We start from the raw sequence: 24,694 nt of genomic DNA, 5'->3' as shown, positions 1-24,694 counted from the left end.
TTTCTGCTGCACTAACCTTCATCTTCTCGCTGCCCAGAGCCTGCACCACTTTGGGGTTAATGTCCTCGCCATCTGAACCAGAGGAGACACGCTGTTTAAATCTTTACTTTAACCTTTAGAAGTTTGTTGACTCGTGTGCCGTAGGAGTAAAAGTCTTACTGAGTCTGGTGCTGACGAACAGTTTGGGCACGCTCTGTGGGTAGTTGTCCTTCTTGTCCTTGAAGATCTCACTGGCCGTCATCTTCTGCTCCATCTGCTCAAGACAGATTTGCAAACAGTGACGCAAAGGAAAGAAGTACGGATTACAGAGAGGGAGTCTGTGATGGGATAAAACTCACCTGGTGCTTCCACTCAGGACTGATCTTCTTGCAGTAGCTCCACACCATGTTCTGCATGCACAGCTTGCGCAGATGCTCTGATGCCTACGGACACAGACACAAAGTTTTCACTTCAGCTCTGCAGATATATTTGCATATAAACATTTCTTACATGAAAGATTTGATGCTTTTGTAGCACAGAGAAGTTTTTTGTAGAACTGACTTATTTTTCTCTGCTCTCACTAAGGGCCTGTGTCCACTAGTGGCCCATTCCCTCACTTTCAGAGCACTTCTCACTGGCGGTTACTGTTGCTAGGTTACAAAAGTTGTCTGGCGGCACTTCAGCTTCCTGAGTAGTGACCGTTAATTCTGTTTCAAATCGCTCTGTATGCTTAATATTTGCTTTTATTCAAGGACATTTTACAAAGAAAACATAAACACGATGTAAAGGAATTGTGCCCTGGCGTTGTCCAGGAAATTGTACCCTCGAAAAACAGAAAGGATTAGCTTCTCCTCCACCATTGTTGTTGACAAAGTTGAGATCGTAGGTCCCGCCCACTGTGATTTTGATTGGTCGGTGAGTGAGAAATGACATTGATGAGCACGGCAGTATTCCAAAAGTTGAACTATTTCAACTGTGAGTGCAGAAACTAAAAATAGCTGACGCCGAGGGCGTTTTAGCGCTGAGGATGCTGAGCACTAACACGCTGAACTGCATGAGGCAGTTCCAGCGCGAAAAAGTGAGTGGACACATGCCCTAAGAGTGCCTTAACATGAATTAATAATAAAAGTTTTTGATCCGATTTCACGTTATTAGAGCTGCAACATCCTTTATCTGTCATAAATGACAAAGAAAACCATCAAAGAGCCTCGGGTTATTGGATTGTTGGTTGAACAAAAAAAGCAACTTAAGATGTTATTTCTGGCTTCTAGAAATTGTGATCTGCACTTTCTACCTTTTTAAAAAACATCTCCGGGCTAAATATTTGTGAAAATGTGAAAACTATTGGCAGATTAATCGTTTCAAATTGTTAGTCGCAGTCAAAGTCTACAATAATGAAAATTAAATGTTGTTACCAAGTCAACTTTAATGCTTGAAGAAACAGTAAAAAGTAAAATATTGTTTTTATCAATAAAGATCTTTATGAGTCTGTAGTAGAGTATATGAGTATGTGTTTCATCCCCACCTCAGTGAGAGCAGCCGGAGGTGTCGGCCAGCTCTTGTCCAGGACGGTCTTCGGCAGGTTCCTGCGCAGCTTCATGAGGAAGGAGTAACGCACGTAATCCAGGAAGTACTCGTTCTCTGGACAGCGCTCCTTGTGGCGATAAATGAAGCCTTTGATGAACCTGAAAATGCGACGAGTAGAGGAAATTAAAAAACAAAATCCACGTATAAATGTTAGCACACATTTGCTTTCACAGCGAGTGTATTGTTGCTCTCAGCTGGTCTGTACCTGCGGATGGTATCAGCAGCCTGTCGCCTGCGCTTGGCCCTCCTCCTGGCCAGGATCCCTCTCCACCACGCCTGGATGGCAATAGCTGCAAAGTACATAACATACATAATCAACTTTAACTTACAAAGTGGTTTTTATGGCTGTTAAACTAACTCATTCATGACTTAAGTGTGAGGAAATAGTACATTTCTCTCACCTGAGATTCTGAGTTTTTGGTACTTGGACTTCTGGTTGTAGCCTCTCCATCCGGCCTGCAGCTTGGTGGCTGACGGGGACAGAAAGAAAGAGACAACAAAAGGTTTAAACCTGTGGAGATGATGAAAATGTGACACACAAACCATCAGCTGTGTCAGAGGCTCTCACCAAGACTGTGCTTCCTGGTCTCTAGTGCGTCCTCTGTGGCAAACAAGGTCTTTGGGAAACGGATGAAGATTTTGGACCTAAAAAAAAAAAGAGGGAAAGTAAAACAACAATTTAATCAAAACATTACATAACATCAGAGCGCTTTAAAGACATGGTTGAGTTCAGGTCAGGGTCGAGATGAAGAGCAGGGGAAATGTTCAACAGTAGTTTTAGTTGCTGACCTTCCCAGTTTGTACTCCTCAGGCTTGTATCCCAGGTGTTTCACCAGTGTGGCCACTCCGTCCGACAGCTTCCCCTGCCAGTTCGGCCACGTGTCCGGACACAGGGACTTATACCTAAACAGACACACACACACACACAAGTTAATGCGGAGATCTACGGCTGTAAACAACTCAGAATTTTGACAGTCAAATCAGATTTGACTGTCTCGTCCGAAGCTTCAATTATTTGTTCCCTTTTTTTCAGTTCGGCACCACAACAAACTCTTAAATCAACCTGAGCATGAGGCTCATTTACCTGTAAAATGCTGTTTAAGAGGTCAGCCAGACGTTAAATCCTTTCCAGCCGACACTTTCTCCCTGTTTCTAATCACATGATCGTCATTTTTAACTACAAACGTTAAACCGGATGAAGGATTTTAGTCAGCTCGAGAGCTAGAGTTAGCAGTAGCTGAGCTCGAGGCCCGATGCCTCGGTGAAGAGCGACAGTGTGTTTGTACTGGTTTTAATTACTGGCCTGGTTTGTTTAAGCTTGTGAATGATGAACACTGTTATTTGGTCATGTTGAAACTTTGCAGTCTGACCAATCTCAGAACCCATCGGCTATCATCTGACGACTATATAGGCTCTGGGAACGATGGCCGACTTCTCTGTATTTCCGGTGTAGCCATGTGTTAGCGATAAACGACTTCCAGCCAAGACTTTAGACCTCAGTTAGCAACATGAGAAGCCAACGTGTGTTCAGATCAAAGTGAAGTGAAATTCTCCCCTACAGATGTCTGCAAAATAAATGCTGTCATCTCTTGGTTCATTAAATCCCCCGGAGGAGCGCCCGTTCATCTGTCTGTGCTGAGTCTCAGTCTCACTGTAAACAGTAAGTTACACAGAGGCTGCACTCTGGCTTACTTCAGCGGGATGAAGCCCAAACAGAAACAGATTTTCTTGTGATCGACTTTAATTAACGGCTCTTCAGTTTGCTGAAAGAACAACATCATGATGCAGATTAGGAACAACATGAAGCTTTGTCAGGTCTGAAAACTACTTTAAAATGAGACGTTTGTAATTTCTGGTGCATTCAAGGAAGTCGGGAAATTTAAGTGCTGATAGGCTTTTGTGAGTGTCGAGTAAATTTGTCCCTCAAGTTGAATTTTTGTTCTAGAGCAGAGTGTTAGCTTTAAGCACGCAGATGTTTATTTATAGAGATTAATAAGAAGCTGAATCGTCATCAGATGAAGCTGATGGGAGCCGGGATGTGATTATGGTGGATTACATTCATCCAGCTTTTACTCTCCCTCTCTACTCACATGGAGTGTTCTTTCTGCATACACTGCAGCCTGCTGATACGTGACTGTAATCCAAGTATTGAGCAAACGTACAACAAACAGAAACTAGAACAATTCTCAAACCAAAGTCCGGTCCTGCGGGTCGGATTCTACATTTTTATGTAGAATCTGTAAATAGAGATTACAGTCTGACATGTTCTGACTAATGATTAATAATCATCTATTTTTGGGAGGCAGCTCTGCTTATATTGCTTCAGGAAATAACCCAAAAAGACTAGAGAGGACATCCTTTCAGCAAAAGAGGGTTTAAATGCCCACAGTGTCCATGAACCAATGATCAACCAGTGAAATGTTCTGGACCTTTATTTTGACAGCACAGGACACTTCCTGGACACTAAATCGTACCTTTACATTAAGGGAAGAAGCTGGAGGAATAATACTTATAGTGGCTACTTTTAGATTGTTCTGTAGTAAACTGTGTGGGGTATAAAAACAAAGCGCCTCTTTCCTTAAATCTGAATGCTCTCTCTTCACTTCATGCGTCTCTTTCCTGCACAGCTTGAACTACACTCCGTCACATTAAAGGGCAAGTATAATTGATGTGTTCTTTATACAGTACTTCGGTGTGTTTTTAGCTGATCACCTCTGTAGGAAGACCTCGTAGCGCCGTCTGTAAGCGAAGCCGGCCCTCCTCACCCTCAGGTTCTCCATCAGCCCCAGGTACTTGACCTGGTGGCGGATCAGCACGTCGTCAAATCGCCCTGTGGCAGGAGGAGGAGAGGGAGAAGTGGGGGACAGAGAGGAGTGTGAGAAAAAATGTAAAGTCAGTTGGAGCAAAATGAACCAGAGAAAACCAGTAAATGCTAAACATGAGCAGTAGGAGTGACGGAGGACAGAGCGACAGTGTGAAAGTCAGACAAAAGGTCGACTGTGGAGAGAAACAAAGGCCGGGCCGATATACTGACGACCACACGGAGAGTCACAGTGCGGCCGCTCATGCAGCTGAAAACAAACTGTTTGGGTTGGAATCAGCTGAAGCTCAGGATTAACATGATGCTTCTGGAGAATTATTAGCTTGTTGAAGCTGCTAAGCTGCTAAATCTGTGTTTACGAGAACTGTTACATAAAGCTGGGATCAAACACATGAAAACTATTGTGGTGTACGGAAGCAAACAATAAACAAAAACACTCAAATAAGTTTGTGTCTTCTGAAAAAGCTGCTTTTAAAGGTTTATTTTTAAAGCTCACAAAAAACATTAAATTCAACTCGTCATCCACGTTGAACTGACAATCTCGAGGATCTCAGTTTCGTTCTCTTGGGCGCCGTTTAATGGTGATACACGGCGATGGTGGGAGGACGCTTTCCAATTTAACCAGACGTCCACGGTTGTCTCCGGTTGTAACTCTTGATTTTCCTGGCTGACGGTCGCTTTCCTTTTCAGACTGTTTGTTTCACCTGAGCGTCGAGTTTGTTTCTTCTTCTTTGGATTTTCACTTCTTGTTGAAGTTGTATCTGTAGTCATCCATCTTTTCTTTGTTTGTTCAGCCATAGTAGATTACTGTTTACTCGCAACACTTGCAGAGAGCGGAAAAGCAGCCGCTTAACTCCGCCTACCCTCTCTGGCAGACCAACCACTGCTGGCTGATGGAAAATGCGTCACTAACTGGGCGCTGCTTGTGACACCCAGTCTGTAATACTGCAAATGCGAAGGCTTTCATCAGTGGGCCAAAGGCTCAGTCACCATTGTGTTACCTCATTTGGCGATAGAGACTTAACAGACATTTATTTAAATTAAGATCTTACTTTATTTTTAAATCAGGAAAATTCAGACACTAATTCAAGATAAAAAACAGAATATTTAGGCTTCAAGGAATAATAGATCAAGCCTGCAATTAGTTTCCAAGTGTGTAGTGTTCCTTTAATACTCGAGCACTATCATATAAATTGGTGTTGGCATATACATTACTTTGGATAGATGCCAACATGCTCACTTTTTTTCACAGAAAATATAATGCAGAAATAATATAGTATTTTTTGAAGTAGGAATTCTTCTGATATCATCGCAGTCATATTGATGAAGTATTGGAGCACAAACACAAACAGAAGGTCTGTCTTTTTTATTCCTGCGTAAGAATTCAGAATTCATCGACTGTCTGTATCGGTATCGGTCGGCCGATTAAACGCAAGTGAAGTAATAATCTTTGGCTACTGGATGTTCAACTAAGGGCTCCTGCTCACCCTGCAGTGGTTCCTCCGCGATAACAACCTGCTCGCTCTACATTATCCCGCTTATTACAAAGCTTTTAACTACAAAATCGATTATTTGACACAATATATTGATTTGGAAATTATTTTATTACTTAAAAAATGATTATCTTTCCGTTTAAAAACAGCCCGTTACACTCACAGTGAGAGCTGCGTCCATAGCAACGGTTAACTCTGTAGCCTTCTTAAAACGAGCTAAGCTAGCTGTTGTTACTCACATTAAATGGAAACATTTCCTCTGACGGTGACGTGAGACGGGACCGCAGGAACCAGAGCAGCACCTGATGGAGGTTTTCTGTCTCGTCACTGTCAGAGTCTGTTGACATTTTCTTTTGCATTCACTGTCTTTAAACACCGCCGTATCCCGTACTGTGCTCTGTTTAATGTTTACTTCATGTGCCGTCTTAAGTTTTGTAGATCTCTCTGTCGTAGCTTCAGTTTTTGCATCGTTTAACCTTTATTGCTTTCTCTCCGCTATTTCGTCTTTTCTGTTTTCCCTCTGTAAACACCGAGGTCAGATTTACCGGACTTTTTTCAGCGGATTGATACGATTACAGTTAGTCCTCCGCATTGTGTGATTAGAACCGCATCCCTAGCAACGGTCTGTTCTTCATAGCAACAGTCTGTTATCGAGTAATGGCAGACCTCAGAATGCCGTAATCAACCAATCAGAATCTTTGTAATTTCACGCTTGAGGGACTTCACCTCTGAACACTTCACAAAGGGGAACTCACAGGAAATACACAATGTTTTTACAATACAATGTTTTAAATTGATACATGTTTAAGTTAAATCTATGTATTGGTATTTCTTTTAGTTTGTTGCTTCCATATCAAAGTTAGAACATCCGAACTTTATGGTGTAATCAAATATGCAGAAAGGAAAGTATTAATGAAAAGTCGAAACACAGGTAAGGACAAAAAGTCCTGCTTCATCACCCCTCCTCTAACTAAGTTCTGTTCCTTTTAATGCCCAATATTAACGCACATCTTTCTTCCATTGTGAAGTGGGAAAATAAACTTGAGCTCTTATAAATTACAAAGAATTAAGAGGAGAAACAGTCTAAAAAGTTTGGAAACATTGCATTAAGCTTTAAATGTTAATACATGTATCAGTTTTTCGACTCTTTACTACGATAATTCTGATTCAGTCTGATAACTAAGGATGTGGAAGGATATTCAAAGCAGCGTACTGAGCAGAAAAACACAGCTTCATACCTGCTTGTTTGGAGTCATTGGGCTTGATGCAGCGCACGTACGACGGCTCCTTCGACATCAGGATCTCCATGAGTTTCGCCAGACTGGCTTTGAACTGGGTGGCCGCCTGGAGAGGCAGACACAGACAGAGAGAGGAAAGGAGGTTAGGAAGAGAAGGACAGGTGAAGGTACGAAACCGAAGAGAGCGTTCGCTTGAGCCCGCAGACGGATGATGATGACCTAAGAGGAGCGACGCAAGCAGAGTCAGTACAGACTGAACACTGGGACCAGTGTGGAGGACGGGCGCTGTGACAGCACCCTGTTTAAGTGTGCGTCTGTGTGTGCGTGAAGGGCACACAAGTGTCAGGGCATTCCTCGGTGAGAGGGAGGCAGCAGAGAATCCCCATCACAACTCCCACTCCACGCTGCAGAGGGGAAACACACCGCTGTTTGTGCTGCGCTGGGAAAGTATGTTTGAAAGCCTGAGAGAAGAATTCATTTATTTGAGTCTTTTTTTTTAACTAGATGTTTGTCACAATCAGAGTGCTGTCAGGAGCATTTTATAAAATACTAAAGAATTTTTTTTTTACTATTTTTTATTATTACTATTCATTTTTTTACTATTTTATCTGAGATGATCAATAAGTGGACAATCTGCCCTCTCTCCCCCTCCCATAGCCTGCCTAGAGACGTCCTGGTACGTCCCTACTGTAAACTCACTGAACTTAAATCTGTCGCTGTTTTAAAGCTTGTAAAAAGGTGCCGATGTCATTCTGTTACGATCGATCGCTTCGAGACGCGACATTAATAAAATCCCTCGTGCACACGCGGCTCATGTGCTGTGAGAACTGAATCCATCCATCCATTATCTATACCGCTTATCCTGTTCCGGGTCGCGGGGGGCGGGGTACACTTTGGACCGGTCGCCAGTCAATCACATGGCCGACACAGAGAGACAGACAACCTTTCGCACTCACACCCACACCTATGGGCAATTAAGAGTCACCAATTAACCTTCCATCATGTCTTTGGGCTGTGGGAGGAAGCCGGAGACCCCGGAGGGAACCCACGCATGCACGAGGAGAACATGGTGACCTTCTGGCTGTGAGGCAACAGCGCTAACCACTGCACCACCGTGCAGCGAGAACTGAATCGTGAGTGAAAATATTTAACTTTGGTGACTTAATAAGACAGACTGCTGATGAAGACAGCACAGCAGACAGACAGACAGAGGGGGGCGGGGCCAGCAGCTGCGTGTCGAGGTGCAGATGTGTTGGGGGACTGAAGTGAAGCGATCAGATAAAAGTTGCAAACTAAAGTGTGGAAGTAAGATTTAACCATCTACAAACAGGGTAATCCAGACTGAGTACGTTTACATGTGATGTGGTGCTTCTCACAAAAATCATTTATATATGTGATTAAAGACTGAAATTAATTAGATAATCTTTATTTAACAAACGAAAAGTGGAGAAAGACAGGCAGGGAAAACCTCCGGACATGAAGAGGGAATAAACACACACGCGCACACACACAGGTATCTCACCGTGTCTGGACGTTTCTTGTCGCTCAGCTCTTCTCTGTCGAAACACTGGTTCAGGATCTTGTTCTCTGACATACACATCACCTGTTAAACACACACAAAGGACATTTTTAACCTCTTTTTGTCTAATCATCCCCTCAGGTCGTTCATTTTCTTCCTGTTCCAAGTTAAACTCACCTCTTTCAGGTTCCTGAAGAGCAGGTCGTTGTTCTTGTCCAGAAATCCTGAGAGAGAAGACAGACTTTTAAAATCTTTAGAACTTTATTTAAATCTTTCTTTTTTTTTGTTTTATTAGCTGTGGCTGTTTAACACCAGCAGATGGCAGCAGGTGACATCACGCGTCTGTGTTTCCAATCCAAATACATTTTTAAAGCAGTTTGACGCTTTAAGTTTTTAGTATACAACACAGCCACTTTCCCACTAGTGAGAAAACCCACCAACGCCCGCCTTTTTTGCTTAGTGGAAAAGGTTACAATCAGACCCGAGTCACATGACTCTGCAGTAGACCCGGGTAATTATCGAAACTTCTGCGACTCCTCGTCATCTCAGCTACAAATTCCGCCTGTCTCCGTCCAAGCAGCGCTCGAACATCGTTCCAAATTTGTCGGCGCCGAGTTTAATAAACAGACTGAATGAGTAACAGATACAATAAAGACCTAACCACCGTAACATCTTCACTGTTTACTAACCCTGTCTCCGACGCGTTTGTGACGTCAGACGGTGACGCAGCAGAAAAGAGACCGACAGGAGTATACTTCACTGGCAATGGGAAAAGAGACAAGTGGGTCTGCCTGGGTCTGAAAAACCTGCGTCAACGCGCTAATTTCGGTGGGAAAGGGGTAAACTTCTTCTGGCCCTTTTGGGTCTCGCCCCTGATAAGTGTCCCATACTGGAGAAAAACTAAAAACTAACACTAATAAAAACTAAACTAAACAAACAAACAGCATTAAAAACTAATTAAAACTAAGCTGAATTGAAAAGAACAACTCAAAAAGACTTATATTATTATAACTAGGGTTGTCATGATGTCGCTGGGCAGTGGGCAGGAGCTCAGCCAACAGTCTGCAGGTCGGATGACATGAAAACATGGCTGTCTCTCTGCTCTGCTCTCTGTCTGTCTGCAACTTTAGCATCTTTATGAGACGTGAACCAAACGTCTTCATTTGCCTTTCTGTGAATGAGAACAGCCGGCTGTGTCGTTGCTGTAAAGAGCTCCAGGTGTGACGGAGGGCGGAGCAGACAGACACACGGTCGACTTCGGCCCATTAAAACTAAACCCTGTCCCTTCCTGCGGGTTGTACGGAGGTGTGGGCGTGTTAGTTTGTTGTTTCACTGCTGTGAAACAATCAGAACATAACGTCTCATTTCTCTGTTTCTCTGCTTTATCTACATTAACGGCACTCGCTCTCTTCACTTCCTGTCTATGTCTCTCGACCACAGCTGCTCTCTCTCTCTCTTTAGCCCGCAGCAGCTTTGGGTTGAAAATCTGACTGCAGATCTGCTGTGTTTTTTTAAAGCTTTGGTACCTTTCGGTGCTACTGAAGGTCATAATAACAGAGGTTGTATCGTTTTAAAACACGTGGTATCGAAAAGTCTAACATTTTGACAACTCTACGCCCGTGTCGCTTTCTGTGCTGTGAAGTTCACTATGATAACATTTGCAGCTCCACATCAGAATGATCACAACAAGAGGTGACACTGGCTTTGTTTACAGCAGCCAATACACACACACACACACACACACCGTTGACATTGTAGTTGACCTCTCCAGCGTAGTGCAGCAGTCTGAATTCGTCACGGCTCATTACCTTCCGGGTCTTTCCATCAGCCAGCTTGTGACTGCAGGGAAACACACACACACACACGCAGCATGGATATATGAGTCAATGGACCGCACACACATTCAATAGTTCACAATACGGAACAACAAGCCAGAAAACTGCCGGACTTGTTTCTCGTGAAAGTGCAGGGTGGAAGTGGTTTTGAAGACAGGAGCAGACTCACGTGACAAAGTGCGGGTGTCCTCCCACGGTGTCCTCCAGCTTCTCCAGGAAGGTGACATCACTGGCGTCTCCGGGTCTCAGACACTCCTCATCCTGTGATAGGAGGACAGAAACAGCAGCAATCAGTCTTACAGCACAACATGTCTCCATATCATTGACATAATCTTGATACCAGGGAACAGTGTAGGTATTTGCAGCGCTTGGATCAGATTTATTCTATGGAAGATGCTTCTTAGCTTCTCCATGACTGCTCATTAAAGGAACAGTTCAACATTTAGAGCATATGCTGATTCACTTTCTTGCAGAGAGTTAGATTCTCATATCCATACCAAACTTTGTGTCACTCACTGATGTTGAGAAGGTTTTCACACCCACCTGTCTTCAGGTTTTGACTATTTCAACTCCCTTTAAACGTCTCTCCTTACACGATTCCCAACTGGAGGCAATGTGAGCAAGCGAGCAACATCAGATAGTTTTATTGTTTCTCTTAGACGATGTCCTAACCTGCTCGGTGTGTAAGGGAACACACAGAGTTCTATGTCTGTTTCTTGAACTTGTAATAAATTCGCAGAGGGAAAAAATCTCTGCAGCACTGCCTTGTCTCGTGTAATACATTTGGACATTATTTTGTGCTCCATTCTTTCGCATGAACGTTAGCTAGCTCACTGTATGTTAGGAAAAGGTGTTTATGTCTCTCCATTGCTTTAAACTGGGTCCTTAAACATGTAATCATGTTACACCTGTTTCATATTCCTTACATGAGCCACCAGTGCCTTTGAGAATCAACTTTAAAATACCTCCCTGGGCCGCCTGGTTTAGCACCTCCTTATATCTCTGTGCTACTCTTTCTTTAAGACCAAGTGTGTTCCCTAAATCTGTTATTGAGATATTTAAACCTGATCCATCCATCCATTATCTATACAGCTGATTCTGTTCAGGGTTGTGGGGGGCGCTGGAGCCTATCCCAGCTGTCATTGGGCGAGAGGCGGGGTTACATCCTGGACTGATCACCAGTCAATCACAGGGCTGACACATAGACACAGACAACCTTTTCATGCTCAAACCTACGAGCAACTTAGAGTCACCAATGAACCTAACGAGCATGTCTTTGGACTGTGGGAGGAAGCCAGAGGGAAGCCACGCATGCTCGGGGAGAACATGCAAACTACAGAAAGGCCGTCTATGCCCGAACCAGGAGTGGTCGAGCTGTGAGCGACATCGCTAACCACTGCACCACCGTGCAGCCCGAGTTAAAGCTAATTTTATTTCTAATTGTTGATTCTATGACTTTTGTCTCTTTGCTTTATTCATTGTATTTATTGACACTTTGCCTCTTCCAATGTTTTTTATGGCTTTGCTCTGTGTTGTGCATGCACAGCACTTTTAACTTTATTTTGAAAAGATCTGTATAAACAAAAGTTATTTTTATTGTTAATTTAGTGTCTTTTATAAATAACTAAATATGCAGCTAGAGCCAGGAGATGCTCCAAAGCTCAATAATGAGTTTATTTTATTTTGTTTTATTGATCTGTAAAAAAATCAAAGTCTAAAAACTACACATCTTTATTTTACAGAGTTATGCATGGAACTTTTCTTACTTGCAGTTATTCTCTGGAGACACATTGATAAGAAGACTGGATGATTATTTCTAAAAACATTGAACTGCTCCTTTAACATAACAGGTTATTTCGGTATTTTGAAAGTAAGTGAGCGTCCTTGTCACAGTGCGCCTCCTCACCAGAATGGAGATGATGCCTTTGAACTTCTCCTCCACCAGGTCGCAGATGATCTTGTTGTTGAAGTACTGCACCGGCTCCCACTGCACAGACACAAACACTGAATTAGTTAAAGAGAAATAAACCTGAACATGAGGGGTGTTAATTGGGATTTCTTGTATCACGAACTGAAATAAACAGTTTTCTTTGCTGCTGTTTTTCTCGCTCTCTGAACTCCGGTGTGAAAAAAAAAAAAACTGGGAACATCTGGAACATAAATCTTGCCGATTGTTTAAGTCTGACACGTATACAATAACAACTATTCTGAGCTATATAATGACCGTTAAGTCCATAATGTGCAGAATCTGAGGAATCCCGGCTCACAGACACGCTGCCTGCCCACTCGCATGTGGACACGCATGAACACAGAGCCGTTACGTTTACGTTTGCACAAACAGCAGCATAATTTCCACAGAGATGACAGACAGAGAGCGGCCCACGGCCCTGTGTGTCGGGTGATAATGGGCTCTTTGAGAGGTGAGTCCAAGTTTCTCCCACAACCTGCTCTCTGACCAGTGAATTTATATCAGACTGAACACAACGGGCCGTTGTTCCAAAGAGGCAAAACAAAACAAAGTGCAGAAATAAAAGACGAGAGGCTGCAGCTGAGGGAGAATATTCAGGAGAGAGAGCCTGATGTCTGTCTTAGTAGCTTTTGCAGCTCTGGGGAGTAAATAAAATGTATGGATGCATGTCCACTTAGGGCTTCCGTAGCATCCTCTGTAAATATATGCACTTACTGTAAATCACTTTAAGTGAAAGCCTCAGCAGTGATAAATTAAATTACCAATTCCGAATTGGAAAACACAATCAGATAAAGAGCTCTCTGTGAAGCCTAAACTGAAGCTGAAGGAGGAGAGATGAGCTGATGATGGAAGGCGAACGTGTCAAAAAGCACGATCGAAGGCGTACAGACGGACGGTGTTGGGAGAGCACAGTAAAATAAATAATTTATACATGAATCCATTTACAGAGTTAAAGCTTTAAATGTAGAAAGGATGAGTTAACATCAAACAGAAGATGTCTGACCGTGATGCCTTCGGACTCGTACTCCTCCTGCTCGGACTTGAGGGTGAGCTCGATGAAGAGCTGCTGCAGCTTCTCGTTGCAGTAGTTGATGCAGAACTGCTCAAAGCTGAAACACAACAACATGAAAACACAGCGGCTGAATGAGAGGAAGACAAAGCACAGGGTTTCAGACCTTTCACTTCGGGCTTACGTAAGTTAATTGGTCTGTTTTTACCATGACAATATTAATTTAACCAAATTTGAATATGTGTTAAAAAAACACAGAGTAGGTTACGGTTGGAGGTTGCCTCTAAATACAAAGGTTCGACCAACTCCAGCAGCCAATGACGGCCATGAGGTGCAGGTAAAAGCTCTATACACCCGAGTATCACAACATTATGTTTTGTGATGCTGTATAGATTCTCAAACACACTGTATAGATTTTTTATGAAAAGTCAACATGCTAGGATTTTACTTTTTAGATCATGGGTCTCCAACAGGTAGCTCGGGAGCTACTGGTAGCTCGCGGCCTGGATTTTAGTAGCTCGCCAAGAGGTTCACAGACTCTGTACAAAAAATCTGACAACAATAAATGCACCTTGAAAGCCTCTTCCCACTTCAGTTCAATCAAATACACAGATGTCTCACCCCCTCCAATACAAAATAATAGGACAGGCCTATCAGCTATCAACAAAAAACTGTGATGCTCCTGGCAAGTTTGTCAACGTCTGAACCTAACCAATCACAGCAACGCTACAGCAACCTCCATCCACAGGTCGGGTCAGTTATGCTGTACGATAGTTGAGCTAAAGTGAGGAGTTCGGTGCTGTTAGCAAGTCGGTTCGCCAGATTTATGAACAATCAAGGTGGCCACGCCAAGAAAAAGCGGAAAACATGATTTCACTATTCACTAACACTATTTCCACGGGTAGTGGGAAAGCAAGTTTTTAGTAATGACTGTGAAGGACAAGTGTGTGTGCCTCATCTGTGGTAACAACGTTTCAGTCGTCAAAAGAATCAACATGAGGCGCCACCAGCAGTTACAGCAATGTGTATGAAAAAAGGTTGGAGACCCCTGATGTTAGATGTTACAGAAACAGTAATAAACACAAATGCAGATCCCAAATGTGGTCTATTTCTATCAATCCATCAATCACCCTGCTTGCAGTATATTGAATCGTATCCCCTCTGTCGTGCTTTGTAAAGATATCTGTGCTTATCTTTTGTTCACTTTTACAGTCAAGGTTTAAATTCCGCATTAAATCATTGACACTGCACCTACCTGTTGTGCTGGAAGACCTCAAAGCCGTAAATGTCCAGCAGGCCGATGACGGAGTAATTCTTGACGGAGTCATCCTGTTAGAAAAAAACATCTTCATTTATATTTAAAGTTCACATGACGCCTTTAAATAAATATTTTACTGACAAATCCTGATTCAAGAATGAAACAGTGAAATAAAGTGGTTTGTGTTCTCCTTGTGGAGTTGTAAACGTCCACAAGGGGGAGCTGTGCTGCAACAGATTAAAGCAGGGACATCAACGTGCTCTCAAAGTGCTGCTGTGTTGGATTTAGATTAAGAAAGGTGGTGAATTACTTAAAGGGATATTCAAACATTTTTCTGGGCCCAATTTATGGATATGTTTTGGGGTCAAAACGACTTTTAGGTTAGTTTTGGATCTGGAAAAATACCTCCACTAAAAGTGCCTCTGACAGGCCCAGATTAAGATACTGTTATAAACTACAAACAGCCCTTACATCGTCCTCTTCAAAGCCACCAGACTACACTGACATAGACAGTATTATTTCTAGCAGTTGCTTGTCTACCTCTGCTTTGATGTTTTGTGTTTTTTGTCCTATTGTGAACTACAAAAAAACCCCACCAAAGCCGCACAATAACACAAATAAACCTCACGATCAAGGCAGCCGTAGACCAGCAGCTCCCCTGTTCTGTGAGGTCAAATCACTGTTTTTGTCAGTGGAAGCTTTAAAGAGAGAAATGTTACGGCTGTTGCTGGTTATAAATAAAAGTTGTTGTTACTATTAAAAGCTCTGAGGGATCCTTTCAATAATGAAACACAATCTGAGTCTGTCAGTGGCAAAGAAGAACTTTTAGTGGACGTACTTTGATCGGGAACATTGGGATCACATTGCAGCTATGACAGCCTGCTTTGTGGATTCTGTCTGAACTTATTTACAGGAGCAATTTTAAAATATTTTGCTCTTATGAGTCATTAATACCCAAAATATGTGAAAATAGAGTCCAGGTTTAAAAATACAGGAAGTCCCCTTTGAGCCAAAAAAGGAAGATCAAGTGACAAAGTTTTAAAAATGAACATCCTCTAGCAGAAACTGTTCAGGCCTGCACCAAGTCATGTTCACTGGAGAGAATGTATTTGTGTGTGTGTGTGTGTGTGTGTGCGTGAGAGAGAGAGAGAGAGAGAGAGAGAGAGGGGAGTACCGTGTATGCCAGTGAAGCGTTGATCTTGTTAACCAGCCAGGTGAAGGTGCGTCCGTAAACTGCTTTAGACAAAGCATCCCGAGCCGATGACGCCTGCTCCAGGTTCAGCGGGCTCATCAACTGAGGAAGAAAAACACACAAACACACAGAGACACACACAGGACGGAGGAGAGAGGACAGACAGACAATAAGAGTTACACAGCAGCAACACTTAGACAACTTACAGTATAATTAAAGCAGAGCAGAGCAGATGTTACACACAGGAAACCTCGTACAGAAATGCTTAGCAATGAAAGTGTGTCCAAACCCACCTCCTCTCCTTTGGCGATTATTTTCTTGTGTGTGAGCGCCTCCGTCAGCACCGTCCCATTGACCCCTAACAACTGGAGAAGCACAACAACGTTAGCACGCAGCACAAACAGTCTGACCAACACTGATACACGATTTCCAGTCTGACAAACACACAGACGTCACGCCACTCAGCAGCAGTGACCTCCTGGGATCTGTGAAACGGTCTGGTGAATCATAATGAGATAATAAGAAGATTGTAATATATAAAGTATGACACACGTTTATGAAGTAGCGTGCAGACAGAGACATGCCTCGGCCCCTACTCATCAAGTGTCTCAGAGTAGGAGATAAGTCCTAACTGGCCTCGTTGTAGTCCTAAAACACCAGGCTAACACCATTGAGCCTCTGTTGCCTTCATATGTGTGTGTGTTTCGCGAAGGGGTGCAATGATTAGTCAACATTCTTGACAAAAATTGATGATTAAATTTGTCTTTAATTGTCGATTATTAGTGCAGACATAACATCATTCTCCGGAGCTCAGTTGCTGAGGGGTGAGTCATCTGCATCCTCACTATCTCTGCTGAGAGTTGCAAATGCAAAACAGCGACCAGGAAGCGACAGGTAAACAAAACATAGCAAAATGGCGGCAGCAGATGCAACACCATCACAACCTTTAACCTTTTCATAGAAACCCCACCTCCCTCATGCCCTGTTAGGAGTGTTTCTGAACCTGCTCAGTGCAGCATCTTACCCTGGCCAGGTACTTTATCTGTGTGTCAGAGGTGATGCAGGCGTTGCCCTCCTCCCCGCCGTACTGCACGTTCCCCAGGTGGAGCACGCTGGCGATGATGTTCAACAGCTCCTGCGCCGAGGAAAGCAAGAGGAGAGGGAGGGGAAGGGAAAGTGAGGAGAAGCGAGGACAAAAGATGAAGAGTTCAAAGAGGTGGAGAGTGGGGACAGGAAGGAGAGGACAAAGGTGCGGAGATGAGAGGCTGCGACACGATAAGATTAAGCATATCTTAAGTTACCGCCCAGGATATCTTTATGAGCATCTCGGTAGATAAAGGTGGCTTTGAGAAAAGGTCAATCCCTGTTTAAAATTAGAGGCGTACCAATACATTTATTTCTTTCCCAATGCGATGAGTGAAAAAGAAAACATACAAACTATTGGTGGAAAAACACTGATTGCAAAATGCAAGCTTTGATTATCATGACTCTCCACTAGCACTGTTGTTTTTGTTATTGTCATATGATGATTAACCGGAAACAAGTACAAAGACTCATAAATTATGGTAAGAAATCAATGCATTGCCTGATGTACCTGGCGACACCTGAAACACCAGTTTGCTGTGATGTCATTTCTTTGAGAATTTATACATGCTAAATATCCCTACAATCTGTACAACCTAAGATAAAAGACTATGCAGGTCAATGACACATAATTATTGATAGAAGTATTGATATTGTGTCATAGAAATACAAAAAATCTACGAAAGCCCGAGGCGGACATGCATCCATACATTTTATTTACTTGTCCCCCGTGATATCGAGAAATTTCTGGTTGTTTTCTCAAGATCTCCATTTATTTATCTCGTAATCTCGAGATCTAGAAAACAAAACAACAGGATGGTCACTGTGATATTACAACTGCGGTCAAGCCAGCCGTGGTTCGCGTTTCCCGGTTATAAACTGAAGGTATCACGAAGGTATCCTTCCGGATTTCAAAGTAAAGGACGACGTGAGAAAAAAACAAAAAAACTTTGTTTTCATAAGTAGCTCAAGATACATATACTGCTGAACGTAGTACTTCCTAGAGTACTTGCATGAATAATATGGAGTACTTTTACTGTCTACTTTTCGAGTAATACTTTGTCAAAATCCTTAACAGAGAACAAGATTAATTATATTTCGCCCAACTTTGATGTAGAATAAAAACCTTCTTTTCCATAAGTAGTCCAAGATTCATACACTTCTGAACTTAGTACTTCCTAGACTACTTGTATAACAACTATGAAGTACTTTTACAGAGTACTTTTCGAGTAATCCTGTGTCAAAATCCTTAACAGAGAGCAAGAATAAGGATACTACACCCAACTTTGATGTGGAATAAAAAAACGTATTTTCCATAAGTAGTCAAAGATACATACATATACTTACTGCTTTCAAACTAAAAGCTTCCATTATCAAAACAGGAAATAATAACATAGGCTTAAGGATATGAAAAAGCAAAATAAAAGCATCAGAAAAATTATGAGGCATTCTCTACTCCAGAGTTAAAAAGAAAACGTGTTACTTACATGTTGTTTATTTTAGATATATTTTTTACAGGATTATGCAACAAAGACCTCGGCGGTCGCCCGTGGGCCTCTTTCAAGGAGTTAAGAATTGAACGAAGAGAACTGAAGCAACGCGCTTACCAAAATATCAACCTAGAGCTGCACAAACTCACACCTGCTCTTCTCTCTAAAGCTGTGTGAGATCTAAGAAACTCTGGCAGTCGGCCCAGACTCGTGAACATGTAGGAGGACTCCCACACTGAGCACAAATAAGTCCTCAACATTTAATAACAGCCACACATAACAACGTGTAACGAGCACTTTTAATTACAAACCTCCACTGTGCAAGTCTGTACAGTGGGAACTGAAGTGTTTATAGTAAAACCTGTTGTAAAAAACTGTTGTGCAGCTTTTAAAGGGGGTCGTAATATTTTATTAAAGTTTGTCTGGGGTAAACCTGCCCTCTTTTTTTTTTTAAGTGTTGCAGTTTTCAAAGAATAAAGAAATAAAAAAATACTCCTGTTAAGACTAAACTATAGTCTGTAAAGAAAGATGGCCGACCTGACAGCTCCCTAAAAGTGAAGCCAAACCCTCTCTATCGCCCCCTGCTGACTGGCTGCAGTATAGCTCATAAAGCCCGCCTCCTCCATGTTAACAGATGGGACATGAGTCAAACTATAAAATCAAAATACACGTCAAATACATTTTTCTCAAACATGGTTTCTGTCATTATAGTTAGTTCTTATCATTCTGATTTATGTCCAAGTGTTCATTTTTCTGACAAGTTTACTTTTAATTAGTTATTTGATGCTATAAAAAGGGGGTGTGGCCTCATGATTGACAGCTCTGTTGACAAATGGGGCTCCTGCAGCGTTCTGTTCCCGAGTAGCAGAGTAGAGGAGGAACGACGAGAGGAGACGTAACTAACACTAACACTACAGTCATTGAACTTTCCATAAGCGTGAATATCTGCTTCAGACCGAAACGAGAAGCTGCTCTGCTGCAGACTGAGCCCACCTGAGGGCTCCAACACGTCAAGGTAAAGGTGTGTTTTGGGTAGAGGAAGGGGTTGGATGTCAATACTTGCGACACCCCCATCCGATATCCTTTGTAGATATATAATTTGAGTTTCTAAAATCTGTTAATATTTAGTTTTATGTAGTGTTCTTGCCACAGGAAGAACATGGTGGTTGAAGTGTAACCAAGATTAAAACACTGACAAATACTGACAGTAAAAGACAGAAGCGCCGAAGTCATGTGACACCAAACAGGTTATGAAACTCTCATTGAGCTGTTTTTGTTTTTCCTGTAGTTTCACTTTTAGTCCAAAACTGTGGATATTATGCGCTTACGGTCGAGGATGTTCAGAGTACTCATGAGACCGGTTTCAAAACTTTAAGACAATAAAGATCCTCTCAGATGACGCTCTGGTTGACGTCTGTACATGTATGTAAAGACAAACTCTCAGTGAGCGTTGAAAGGTAAACCGAGCCTGGACTCACTCGCTCCTGTGTCTCCCTCTCTGCACAACAACAACACGTTATGATAAAAGTTAAATGTGTGTTTTGGGTCGAGGAAGGGGGCGGGACGTCAGTACTGCGGCTCCACCAGCCGATCTCTACTGCACACACTCTGGATGCAAAAGTGCAAGATGGCACAGCGGCCTTTAATTCAACATAAATAACTAATTACACGCGCTGCTGATGTTGCTGTCTATGTTAACTGCTGTTGTGCAGTTTAATTCTTTGTTTCATAAGCATCTACTGCGTACATGTGCAGGAGGGAAGCCATCAGTTGAGCGGTTCCCATGTCCAGAAGCGTTATAAGATATCTACTTTGAGCCCTGATACTTTTATGTGACTGTTTTGTGTGTGCAGGTTTACAGAAGCAGGCAGATCTGCTAGATGCTAAAACTCTAATCTGGGTGGAGAGTGTTTTTGTCTTCGTAGCAAAAGCAGACGTAGTAGTGTGTTTGTAGCCTGAGATTTTGTAGCGTCTCCACCTCCCACACTGCTTTGGGTGGCAGAACAAACACGTCAGTCCTGATTTACACGGCTTAAACTCACCTCCACGTCGTCCGCGTTGAAGCCGATCACGCTCAAGGCTTTCCTCACCACCTTCCAATCACTGCGATCGTTGATGGAGCTCACTTTGGGACAGTTGCCCTTTAGAAAACACACACACACATTAAAACCCTTAAATCTCCGTGAACACACTTTATGTTTATCATCTACTTCAGCTCTTTATTTCCCGGTAAAGTTGTGAACAAAGTGCGTAAAGAAGGTGATGTGTAAACTAGTAAACACCTGTTTATATGTCATGTAAACACCTATTTGTGCAAACACATGAGAGGTGTTTTGCTCAGGTGTTGGTGTGTGTTCAATGAGGGGAGTGTTCAGCTAGCGCCTTAAGGCTGATTTACCCCCTGAGGAAAGCTGTTCCTGCTGCACTGAGAGTCCCCGACTGAGAGCCTATTAACCAGCACTCCCACTGGGACACACACACATACACGCACAAACACACACACAGAACAGACCGATGACTTTTGACAGCTGTAGAGAGCAAGAGTGAGGGCTGTGCATTATGGCGAGATATGGACTCTTACTTTGACGAGGTACTGGTACTGCTGGGCGTTTCTCTCCAGGCCGAGGCGTCTCAGCAGGTCCTCCTCCCCGCCCTCGATCAGCTGATAGAAGATGTGGAAGTTCCTCTCGCCGTGGTTCTGGTGGACCACGCGGGACTTCTCCAGCAGGTAGTTGATGATGTGGCCTCCAACTGGGGCGCCCTGCCGACGGGATAAAGGCCAGGGAAAGAAGGGAGGGGGAGGGGAGGAGGAGGAGGAGAGGGTGAGGCTCGGGTACTGAGGTGTGATGTGGGGTTGATATGCAGCAACATGCAGGTCGACATGCAGGTGTTTTATAGTTCGTGACATGTTTTGTGTATCCAGAAAGACAGGCGGGAGGAGTGATGTGATATATACGTAAATATAAGTATACCATGCAAAACAAGGAGCCAGTAGGTATCTACAATCGTTCGTACATAACAGATATCAAGTCAAAGTTAAATTATTCATACGTTGGCTTTGATTTGTAACATGCAAATATATAATTCCACATATCAAAAATAACATTTTAGGTATCTGCAAGGCAGCGAACATATATTTGCACTAGTACTAGTTTTATTTGACAGTCCCTCCAGGATTTCGTGGGTTTTTTCTGTGATTGTTGCTGCCTTAAATGTCGGCAGATGTTTGAAAAAGTTGCAGTGAAAGTTGCGATGTTTTTAGGCTTTTCTTGTGTGTGACACAACACATCCTCTGTGAGCTACAAACACTCCAATAAGGCATCACATCCGGTAAACTACCGTGGAATAGTTATTTCGTTCTGCACCTGCCTGTTTCAATGCTGTCCATCTGCCCAAAGAAGAATCTACACATTATGTATTACATGTGAGCTGTTCTACTTGTTATTTCAGGAGCTACACTTGAATGAAACCACTGATAAGAGACAGTGATTACTACCTCAATGTACAAACACTCTGAGATCAGTAACAGAGCCTCTGATTGGTGGAAAAGTTAAAGGCACTAGGAAGTGGCAAAGTGCACAGCTAACAGTTTTCTACATGGATCAATAATCCCAAGAATGATTTAGTATTATAGATTCACTGTTTGTAGTCTCATTAAAGAAGAATGTAGGCCGGATCAGGAAGCTCGTGAAAGACAGACGATCACACCGGAGCCTCATGTTAGCTTTATTCTTACTGCTGAAAAAGGAATTACTGATGTTAACAGCTAATTTAAGGATCTTTATGTTTATTTCAACCCGTCAACAATGTTAATTTGACGATTGCCAATTAAACCAGTAAAAACTAAATTGCTAAACTGAACAATAAAACAGCTTGCCATATATTTTAGGTTCTTGCAGAGTGAAGTGAAAGTAGCTGAAAGTGTAAATCAAACCTCCTCCTCACCTTGAAGTCGAACTGAATGTCCATGTACTTGCCAAAGCGGCTGGAGTTGTCGTTACGCAACGTCTTGGCATTGCCAAAGGCCTGCAGGGAGGAGAGAGTGGGAGGGAGAGAAAGGAGAGGAGTGATAAGTGACGGATTAAGAGGTGGAGAGATAACAGAGAGATAAAGTGTGATTAAGACTGGTGGACGAGGAGGTGGCAGAGAAACCACGGGCTTAAGAGTCCCTGCAGTGTGTGTCTCAGACAGTAGCTCAGATCACAGGACACAGCGTTCGCTCACACACTTGTGCACATCTGGAAAGCATCTGGCAGAGACACGCCTGACATCAAAACAAGAACTTCTGTAAACCCTCCCTACATGCAGGAAAACACACCAGACGATGACTGTATGTTCTTTACGGTTTTCTACGGAAGCCCGAAGTGGTTAGCATCCATACATTGTATTTACTTAGCTCTACACAGATTAATGTGCTGCAGCATCATCTCACCTCCAGCACAGGGTTGGACTGCAGCAGGCGGTCTTTGACGGTCTGCACCTGGTCGCTGGCCGGACAGGTGACGGCGTAGTACTGCAGGATCTTCTTGGACGCCTCCGTCTTCCCGGCGCCGCTCTCCCCGGAGATGAGGATGCACTGGTCCTTCCTCTCCGTCCGCAAGGAACGGTACGAGTTATCTGCAACCGCATAGCTGGAGGAGTGGAGGGAGAGGTGAGATCAGGCAGATGTTTCAGAAGGATGTTTAGGGGGGGACAGACGGACAAGACAAAAGCAAGTTCAGCTTAAACAGGCGTCAGACTGCGAATGGAAACTGCTTTAGAAACATCTGGGGTAAAAATAGTTTTCACACAGCAGTACGAGAAAAACAAACAAACATTTGACACATTTTGTAGACCTCAAGGTCAAGGCCAAACAAATTCAGCAGACACAGATCAACATTACTCGACATTTTTGGTTCTGTTCTGGCAATTTCACATTAAATCAAACATCCACTCTCTGTTAAGCTCTGATAATCTCTGAATATCTGATTCTTTAGCGGCTAAATGCTGAACTATGTTCACCGGCTAGCAGCTAACTTTCTCTGTCTGCCGTTTGGTGCTGAGCAGGAAGTGTACGGTGTATTTTTAGAGCTTTATCTTGAAAACAGCTGTGTGAAGTTGCAGCTTCAAGAGAGCTGCAACTCAGAGAGGGTAGGCGGAGCTAAGCGGCTGCTTCTCCGCTCTCTGCAAGTGTTGCGAGTAAACAGTAATCTACTATGGCTGAACAAACAAAGAAAAGATGGATGACTACAGATACAACTTCAACAAGAAGTGAAAAAAAGAAACAAACTCGACGCTCAGATGAAGCAAACAGTCTAAAAAGGAAAGCGACCGTCAGCCAGGAAAATCAAGAGTTACAACCGGAGCCGACCGTGGACGTCACACATGCAGCACTGTCTGGATATCTGGGAAGTGTGCTCCCGCAATTACCGTTTATCACCACAGGTGCCGCCAAAGAGACCGAGACTGAGATCGTCAAGATTGAATCTTTAAGTGACTATTAGAAAATCAGGTTATTCTGTTCTAGCAGTTGAACTCTCTTGGAAAACTCACGTCTGGATGTCAGGTATGATAGCATCTCATTGTGCGAACATGGAAAGACCTCCAGTATGAATCATAACCTCCCGAGCGGAGCGCAGCCTGTTTTAGTTACAGTATCATTTCTCAGCCTGCTGCTGTTATCAGCACTGATATGTTGTTTGAGCCTGTCTGGACACATTTTCGACACCAGACTAATTGCTGGAAGATAAAAACTACCAGCTTGGGGGAACGCATGTGTGTGTGTGTACTGTATGTGTGTGTGATATTACAGGGGGCTGGGGGAGGGAGAGGGGGTCAGGTTCAGGTCAGAGGAATCCCCTCTAAAGGGAGGAAACTTGTTGCATGGTGCCATCATTTGCTTACTTTCCACCTCTCTCCCTCCCGTTTTCTCTCCCCGACCCTCCATCTCCACACGCCAAGAGCACATCTTTCTTTCCACTCAGAGGGAGAGAAAACATTTGTCCTCATGCTCCAGTGGTGAAGTAATGAGAGCAAGAAACTATGAGGGGTTAGAGCTCAGATTTGAGTCTCCATAATGCACCGGATTGTTTGGTCGCTGACCTATAGGGCCTGAGGAGGAATTCCCTGACTATCCCTGTGGCAACCTTTCAAACAAACACTCTGCCTCGTGCCATGACGTCGTGCGACATGTCCGTCTGACCATGAGAGTATTACGTAGGTAGAAGTCTCATGCATTCACA

At 43.2% G+C, this 24,694-nt stretch overlaps 1 protein-coding gene across 3 annotated transcripts in view; it reads right to left on the bottom strand.

Moving 5' to 3' along the window:
- Nucleotides 1–24,694, bottom strand: part of LOC138604551 (unconventional myosin-Ic-like) — a 76,750-nt gene that overhangs the window by 4,867 nt on the left and 47,189 nt on the right. For all 3 annotated transcript variants that reach the window (XM_069676483.1, XM_069676482.1, XM_069676481.1), the window contains exons 4-27: nt 22,906–23,104; nt 22,419–22,499; nt 21,055–21,234; nt 20,516–20,614; nt 16,925–17,035; nt 16,194–16,265; nt 15,883–16,002; nt 14,706–14,779; nt 13,445–13,550; nt 12,379–12,459; nt 10,642–10,733; nt 10,382–10,476; nt 8,815–8,861; nt 8,641–8,721; nt 7,119–7,224; nt 4,279–4,396; nt 2,356–2,469; nt 2,135–2,211; nt 1,968–2,036; nt 1,772–1,856; nt 1,505–1,664; nt 339–422; nt 160–253; nt 17–72 (exon numbers count right to left, since the gene is read on the bottom strand). In XM_069676483.1, the coding sequence (XP_069532584.1) occupies nt 17–72; nt 160–253; nt 339–422; nt 1,505–1,664; nt 1,772–1,856; nt 1,968–2,036; nt 2,135–2,211; nt 2,356–2,469; nt 4,279–4,396; nt 7,119–7,224; nt 8,641–8,721; nt 8,815–8,861; nt 10,382–10,476; nt 10,642–10,733; nt 12,379–12,459; nt 13,445–13,550; nt 14,706–14,779; nt 15,883–16,002; nt 16,194–16,265; nt 16,925–17,035; nt 20,516–20,614; nt 21,055–21,234; nt 22,419–22,499; nt 22,906–23,104 (2,401 nt within the window). The remainder of the gene's footprint in view (nt 1–16; nt 73–159; nt 254–338; nt 423–1,504; nt 1,665–1,771; nt 1,857–1,967; nt 2,037–2,134; nt 2,212–2,355; nt 2,470–4,278; nt 4,397–7,118; nt 7,225–8,640; nt 8,722–8,814; nt 8,862–10,381; nt 10,477–10,641; nt 10,734–12,378; nt 12,460–13,444; nt 13,551–14,705; nt 14,780–15,882; nt 16,003–16,193; nt 16,266–16,924; nt 17,036–20,515; nt 20,615–21,054; nt 21,235–22,418; nt 22,500–22,905; nt 23,105–24,694) is intronic.

This window comes from Semicossyphus pulcher, unplaced genomic scaffold, assembly GCF_022749685.1.
Source record: "Semicossyphus pulcher isolate SPU_LCO1_2020_fin unplaced genomic scaffold, fSemPul1.0.p SCAF_26, whole genome shotgun sequence".
Taxonomy (NCBI): domain Eukaryota; kingdom Metazoa; phylum Chordata; class Actinopteri; order Labriformes; family Labridae; genus Semicossyphus; species Semicossyphus pulcher.
This window is presented reverse-complemented; position numbering and strand designations above follow the sequence as displayed.